We start from the raw sequence: 7856 nt of genomic DNA on the forward strand, positions 1-7856 counted from the left end.
AAACGAAACCACCAAAAAAAAAAAAAACAAAGCAAGAGGAGTGAAGTGTAATTGACAACACGGCGCGAGACACAAGCCTCACGGCGCTTCGCTGCCACCACTGCATCAGCAGCAGTAGCACAACGAAGAAAAAAACACAATACAGTGTGTGGTAGTGTCAAAAAAAGGCGAGGCGCACCCCCACACCGGCGAGGATACGGAAAACAACTCCACCTTGCCACGTTCCCACCCAAATAAAACACACAAATACGTATTCATAGTAAATCCGCAAACGAGAAGCGATTGCTTAAATACTCCAGCACGTCACCTTCCTCTTTGATCTATTCTTTCTCATACGCACATCATATGCAGAGGAAAAAGAGACACACAGACACACGCAAAGACGAGTCCCAGAGAGAGAGAGAGTGTGTGATTGTGAAGCATTATTTCTTCTTTACACCTGCCCCGCCGCCCCCCCAGGCTGCTTCATGCTTTCAAATTCGTACGGCTTTCCATGAACTCGCTGGAAGAGATCAAGTATGTTTGCTGCCGCGCTTTCGAAATGCGTCGCGGCATCATAGCTGTTGCTGATAAAGCACCTGCTTGTACTGCCATCCTCCATGGGCTCATACAGGTCGGATACCGAAATAAACGTCTCAATGGTGCTGCCGATGATGTTTAATCCTGGTTGAATGTCCAACATGGGGTTTTCCAAGTTCTCTACGGTCGTGCCAATGATGACAATATAGAAACCCTCAGGACATACCTTGTTGTTTGCGTTGAGCTGCAGGATATACATGTCGTTTTTACGCTTCAACTCCTTCTGTGGAATAATGATTTGACAAGAGTTGCACTCCACCTTCAGGTTCGGGATAGGGTGGTTCATGATAGCAATACATCGCACCACCTTGCCGCATGGCTTCACACGGTCTGGGAAGTACGAGGGGTCTCCGACAACCAGCTTAGCATACGCCTTCTTGCCGTCACTTTCAATGGACTCAAAGACACCCTGTGCATTGAAGTTCACCTTGTCCACAGGTGTCTGAAGCATATACGTGCCACCGTACACGGCGCAGAGGCGGGAGAAGGCTTGCGGCAGCTCGCCGCTTCCGTATAGTGGATAGACATACGGCGATGTATCGTACATGTTGAAGGATTCCTCGTACAGCTTGCATCGCATCACTGTTTCAATGGCTGGGCGATGCATGTATTCGTCATTCGTATGAAGTGCGACTGCATGACCCACAAAATCGATGGTATCGTTGCCGATGCCGTACTCCTTGTACAGCTGCGACATGGACATGGCATTAAGATTGTAGTTCTTGTGTGTTTTTGGGTTTTTGGGGTCGTAGTTTCCCATGTACTGAAACAACTTTGCCGCTTTTCGCTTTTCAAAGAATCCCATCAGTGGGGACATGAGAGCTTCTGTTTCCGTTGCGGGCACTTTCGCAATCTTACCATCCTTCATCACAAAGGCGTTATCAATGAGCATGAACTCCATGTTGTAGCGGTCAATAACAGTGGCACGGAGAATCTTCACCAGCTCACCGGCGCACATGAGCACCTTAGGGATAAGATCTACATTGTAAAGGTGACTGCGGCCAAGTGAGGCTGGCGGGGTGCCCTTATTGAACTTTTGGTAGAGTTGTTCGAGGTTAAGGCTTGCAGATTCGGCTCCGTAGTACGGGTTGCGGTCCACGTGCAGAACCTTGTAACCATTCACGGAGAGCAGCCCACTCAGGACGCATTCCGTCAGGCCAGTCCCACAGACGATGGCGTCATATGTCTCCTCCATGGTTGAGTCTTGAATGTGTCAATGCTACTTTGCTTTACACTTCAGAGAGTAGGCGTTGATGGGTGCGGAGAGTTGTGAAAAAAAAGGGGGGGGGGAACGGAGAAGACGCCGCTTTACCCTTCTTATATATATATATATATATATATGCATGTAGAAATCGAAAGCACAGAAACAATGCATTGTGAGGGTAGGGTTTCGATACACACTATAGACTCGCACAGATAAGAAAGGAAAAGGAGGACTAACACCCATTTCCTTGCAAAAACGACTACAATTTCTGCAGTAGGAACTCTCAAGACGCTGCAGCCTCGTCGGCAGCAGGCTCCAGTGCACTGAGGGCCTGCTCAAGCAATTCGCGCAACGAGTACTTGCCGCCCCCCTTTGTGCTTGCGACTGTACTCGGCAGTGGCGCACTGGAAACGTGTGTGCGCTCTTCAGCGGCGTGAAGACGTACGTCGCGCTTCTCGCGCTCGAGGCACCCAATATTCTCTGCGAGAAAACGATTCCCGCGGAGCAACTCGTCCAAGCCCAAGTAATGGCGCTCTTCCGCCTCACACAATGCGGCCTGCATACGGTCCCGTTCCGTTTCCAAGCTCTTAGCACGCCTCACTTCGTCTTCCTTCTCTACTCGAAGTAAGTCCAAATGTTCCACAAGGCTCTGATTGCGCCGCTCCAGCTCATTAAGTTGACGGGTTATGTCCAGAATCGCCGCCTTTTCCCCTTCTGCGTGGTCCTTTTGCCTTTTGAGTGCCACAACCTCCGCATTCTTCTTGCTCAGCGCCTCTGAGAGCTGCTGCAACTGAGACGCCAAGACGTCATTTGCGGAGCGCAGCTGCCGCATCTCCCGTTGCTGTTCCTCCAACGCCTGATCCGCCTCCTCGGCAACGGCACTTGCGTGCGCGACAACCTCCAGCGCGGCACGCAGCCGCTGCTGCAGCGCCTCGACTTCCGTTTCACTCCATGACCTCTGTGGTGTTGTTGCTGAACTATAGCGCAGAGGGGACACCTCAGACACCGTGTGATTATTGTCGTCTTTGCGTCTAGTCGGAAGATTGTGGAAGTCAAACAGAACAGCCGTCGTTCCATCCGCAAAGGCCGTCAAGGCAGTGGCAACCGGGCCTTGACACACTGGTCGCAACAGCGGTGTGAGACACGTGACAGGGCCGCCAGTCGGGAGAACACTCAGTAGCGCACACCCCGAAACGTGACCTCCTGCAATCAGTGGTGACACACTCACTTTGAACAGTGTAATGACGTTTCGCGATGAGGCCGCAGCAAGGCCGTACGACATGATGCCTGTCGTATGGTCTGCAACCGCCGAGAGCACCGACAGCACCGTGACCCGGCCTCTGTTCACGTTCAGCGTGTCAGCAGAGAGGGCAGCGTCAGCGACCGCCCGCAGATAGTCGTCGTCGGGGATTGCAGTGTCAGTGATTGGGGAGGAAGTAGCTGCTGCTGCTGCTGCTGCTGGTGTTGCACTGCCTCCATCGTAAACAACCGTCAGGGTAGTAAAGGTAATCGTTCCCTCGTCGTCACCCAGGCACAACACCGCCGCCGCATCGTCATTGTCATCACCGATGAGGACGGCGGAACTTGTCACTGTCGGTCGGGCTGACGTCACTCGCTGCAGAGGCACATCGCGGTCAGACAGCACCTTTCCTGTCCTTCCTGGGCCGCCTAAAGCGAGGCTATAGAGCGCTCTCCGCTCGGTTGAGAAGAAGAAAACAAAATGCCCCCGTGGATGTCTGAAGCTCGTCGAGCTGGAGCAACCCATCGCTACACACATCATGCGTATCGGTGATGGTCTGTAGTCGTCGTGTGCACGACAAATATTCGTCAAGTCACGAATCATTTGACGCGTCTCTGCATTCCACTGCAGCACCCGATGGTCATGACTGGCACTAAACACCCAAGGACCTGGTCCTGTGACAACCATATGCACCGCCGCACGATGCTCGTGAAGGTAGCTCACCAAAGCCCAGTTTGTGCTGCGTGATTTGAGCCGCTTTGCGTCCGACGGAGTTGCACTGGGTGACGTGGTAGCCGATGCATGCTCAAGGTGCATTTGATAGACGCCAATGTGCCCCGACGACCACCCCACCCAGAGCCCTCTGTCACCCACAAGGCAGAGTGAGAGTGCCATATTGGTTGTGGGCTGCTGCTGCTGCAGTGCGGCCGATGAAAAGGCTGGTGCATTAACTTCCGCAGGGGTGCGTAGAGGCTCACTACAAGGACGCTGAAGCTTTGAATCATATGTCTTAACATTACCCGTCTTGCGGTCAGCCACCAAAACAACGGGCATCGCCGATGCATCTTCCTCAGAGGACTTTGGAACTGGAAGGAGACTTCGAACGTGACATGGTGAATCTATGCAGAAGAACCAGCTACGCTCTTGAGCCTGCGGCGCCGTGTTCATGTGCCAAATAGAAGGCGAGAAATTGCCCGAGAGAACAGACTAGAGGTGTGTCATCAAGAAAGGTAAAAAAAAAAGACCCTAGAAAGGAAACTCTACAGACAACTTATACAGGACCAGCACTCATACCCCTCCACATATGGGAGCGCATACATTGTCGCTACAAGAGAAATATTCAATGCATACACACACACACACACACAGACGCACAAAATTCAATGAACAGAAAAAAAAAAGGATAACAAATGCTTTATAAAGCCATAAGCAACCACTGCTCGGTAGAGAGAAGAAAATCCTGGCATATGATTTACTCGCACCTACACGTCGTTTGGAGGCATACGTATGCCATACAATCGCCCACGTGACTGCTCACTAGGGATACAGGAAGGGTTTTTCTTCAAGCCTTCTTGGTGACCTTTACCCAACGCATGTTCGACCATACGATGCCACCCCACGGCCACATCACATGCATAACAGTAATTCAACACCGGGGGGAGCAGCAGCTTTCGCACCTCAGGGTCGTTCTGTACCCTATACATCATGTTCTCTAGGCGCCCAAGCGCAGCCTCTCGACGGTAAATATCACGCCGTTCAACAATGTTGGCTACAGCACCCAAATCATTGGCGAAACATGCGTCCTGGTATTTTAGGAGACACCTCAGGTCTACAAACTCTTTCATTGCAGCTGTTAAGGTGGACGAACTCGACACGGCGGCTTCATTGGCACCGTACAAGCCCCGAAGACACTGCTCCATGGCCATATTAGTGGCCTCGAGCGTTGAGACACCTGTCTCCCTTGTTTGCTTGCGCAGCGCCTTAAAAAGTGACTTATATGATCTGTCAATAAACAACGCTACGCGAGGAATGTGGTGAGGTATGTGACGATTTAGAGCAGTTGCCTGGCCCCATGTCCCATCGGAGAGAACCAAATGAACCTTTGTGCCCTTTTCTAGATTCTGCACGAAATTCTCCAACAGGACAGCATCAGGCTCTGGATACAATGAGACGGCATATGAGCCATCGTCATCTGCCGCCACCGCGGGTAACTCCGCCAGGTAGGCATCATCCTCCTCCACACCCCACACACGGATGGGTGCACCCAAGATGAACGCCGCTATATGTCCAGAATTTGTTGTCCGCATCACCTCCGCTGCGTGCAACACCATTGTCACCTTCACTGCTGAGTCCAACTCCGCGGAGAGCATTTGCTCTCGATATTCTTCCAACTTGGCACAAAAACACATATCCTTCGAAAACCAACACCACAAACACAGGTCTGCCTGCGCTGCCACCCAGAAACGTCTTGAGAGGCGTCGCCGCACTGAGGCCTTGTGGCGCTCGTGAGGGGGAAGCGATGCGATGTGGGATTTCCACTCGGGCGTCTCAGCGGCCTGGAAGTACAATGCTTCCGTTCCAGATGCCGGTGGTGGGGTCACCGCTTGCGTGGTACCAAAATTCACCAACCCTACGTAGTTGGCAAGTCGCCGCATGGATTCCTTGTACGGATTCACCATGGAGGCCATTTTTGACGCGCCTGAATCGTTTGTTTCTAACTATGTATGTTTTCGTATGTGTGTATATGCAAGAGAGAGAGAGAGAGAGAGAAAGTGGGGCAGAGATGCCTTCCTTCCCCTTGGCAGAAACACACGCGTATATATATATATATATATATATATGTATACACATAAAACAACAAGAGAGGAGCAAATGGCTAAAGACGCTCACAGTCTGAATGAATTGGGGAAAACACATATGACAAGCCCTCTTCCACCAAAAACGAAACTTCCTTGCTTCTCTGCTCCCATCGCATCGCGGGAACCCGTAACACGCTCCCCGTTGCCTGCCGCAGCTCCCCGGTAGGGTGGCGGTTATCACCTCGGAACCTGAATCCGATAACCCTGGCTTGTGTCCGGGCAGGAGCTCCTCCCTCCGCACCCTTCTTCCACGCTCCTGTGGGTGGGGGGCTCTGTGAAGAATTTATTTGTGTTTTTTGTTTTGTTTTGTGTTGAGAGAAGTGACATCGAGTTCTCTTTGGTGTGACTTCAGATTTTCTTTTTCCCGTGGCAGACAGGGCACTCTTTACCTTTTGTGCGACGCGTCTTGGAGAGTCGGGCGGCGAGCGTCGCCTCCCACTCGTGTCCACATGCCATGCAGAGCCACCACAGCTTCGTTTGATCGGTCGGTTTTACCTGGCTGGGTTGCAGATCACCATTTTTGAGAGGGTGCCACTCCTGCAGCAGGCCATTCTCATCCTTGCTAAAGTCAGCGTGGATGTTCAGTAGCGAACATGAGGGACATTTTGCCTTTTCCCCCACGACGTCTTTGATGCGGGCTTGATAGCTGGTACTGCAGTTGGGACAGCGCCAGTACGCAGACTTGCTGCTGCTCGCCACTACCGTCTTGGGATCCACACAAGGATCATTGAGGGCATGATCCCATAGTTGAACGAAACGACTCGCTAAGCAAGGGTTACGCTCCTTTTCGCACTGTGGGCACTTCGTCCGCAGACAGGTGCGCACAAAGACTCCGCTCTTCCACTTAAAGCCGCACTCTACACACTTCCATGAAGCCACACGAGCACTGTCAAAGAACACTTCATCCACGGGCTCCTGGTTGGCCTCCACGTCGTACTCTGTCGCCAAATCAGGGAAGCGGTCTTTCAGAAATCTACTTTCTTCATCTGCAATTTGTATTGCGCCATCACCGACTGGTGATTCACCAGACGCATCCCCACCCTCCTCCTCCTCCTCCCCACCGGCGTTGTTGTTGTTATCCTCCCCTTCTATCTCCTCATCACCACCAGTCGTTCTGTAAGCTGCACGACGCCCGCGACGGCGAGGGGACAGTGGCACATGATCGCCATCTTCGCCACCCTCTAGCGCATCTAACTCCCTCATTTTAACTTCATCCTCCCCCCACGTTGCAGCATTTCCATCCATGACGTCACCAGCCTCGTCACCAAACACAACTCCAGCGCCCTCAACTTCTGGTTGCGTTGCGTGCTTAGTGCGTCGCGCCGTGTTGCCTTTGCTACGCGCTACATGCCTTCCTTCTTCAGGGGATTCAGCGACGGCAGATTGAGCTGATGTCGCCTTTCTTCGTCCCCGTCGCTTCTTCTTTGTGTCTTCGTCACCAACTGCCGCCGCAGTTGCTGCTCCTCTAACTGTGATGTGAAGAGCCGACATTCCGAACGGCACAATTGCAGACCTGGTGGAAGATACAAATCCTCCTCCTCCTGTTACTCCTCCTATTGCTGTTGTTGTTGCCGCAGATGCAACGGTCGCCGATACGCGTGGCGTGAAGAGCCAACTGGTAAGGACGCGCCGCATCTGCGCCGCCGTTCGAGTTCCCTTTCTTTGCAGAACTCGATAATATTCTTCACTCCCTTCTCGAATGGAGCGCGCGCTTGTGTGAAATAAGAAGAACAAACACAACCAACGAACAACAACAACAAAAAACATTTCCGACATGCCGTCTAAGAGCCACCGCATCACATCTTGCTGTGCAAGCAAGACACTTCGACGCAAACACGGCCGTGACAAGAGGGTATCCGCAGGAAGAGTGGGTGAACCGAAACAAACACATTTTGTTCTTGTCTCTTTCCCATTTTCGCACAACACATTCCGTCAGTGCAGCAGACAGGCGCGTGAAAGGGTGAAAAAAAAAAAA

General features: G+C 52.1%; 4 protein-coding genes across 4 annotated transcripts; all 4 read right to left on the bottom strand.

Moving 5' to 3' along the window:
• Window positions 1-433: 433 nt before the first annotated feature.
• DQ04_00371010 (RAB GDP dissociation inhibitor alpha) lies at window positions 434-1774 on the bottom strand (the record flags this gene model as incomplete). The annotated part of the gene is made up of 1 exon (XM_009308858.1): window positions 434-1774. One exon carries the CDS (start codon window positions 1772-1774, stop codon window positions 434-436), a length of 1341 nt encoding a protein of 446 aa, XP_009307133.1.
• Window positions 1775-2066: 292 nt separating this feature from the next.
• Window positions 2067-4190, bottom strand: DQ04_00371020 (hypothetical protein; the record flags this gene model as incomplete). Its single annotated transcript, XM_009308859.1, has 1 exon — window positions 2067-4190. One exon carries the CDS (start codon window positions 4188-4190, stop codon window positions 2067-2069), a length of 2124 nt encoding a protein of 707 aa, XP_009307134.1.
• A 314-nt stretch (window positions 4191-4504) lies between these two features.
• DQ04_00371030 (hypothetical protein) lies at window positions 4505-5710 on the bottom strand (the record flags this gene model as incomplete). The annotated part of the gene is made up of 1 exon (XM_009308860.1): window positions 4505-5710. The coding sequence occupies one exon, from the start codon at window positions 5708-5710 to the stop codon at window positions 4505-4507; it is 1206 nt and encodes a 401-aa protein (XP_009307135.1).
• A 519-nt stretch (window positions 5711-6229) lies between these two features.
• Window positions 6230-7516, bottom strand: DQ04_00371040 (hypothetical protein; the record flags this gene model as incomplete). Its single annotated transcript, XM_009308861.1, has 1 exon — window positions 6230-7516. The coding sequence occupies one exon, from the start codon at window positions 7514-7516 to the stop codon at window positions 6230-6232; it is 1287 nt and encodes a 428-aa protein (XP_009307136.1).
• Window positions 7517-7856: the final 340 nt, after the last annotated feature.

This window comes from Trypanosoma grayi (genome assembly GCF_000691245.1).
Source record: "Trypanosoma grayi strain ANR4 Tgr_37_V1, whole genome shotgun sequence".
Classification (NCBI taxonomy): domain Eukaryota; phylum Euglenozoa; class Kinetoplastea; order Trypanosomatida; family Trypanosomatidae; genus Trypanosoma; species Trypanosoma grayi.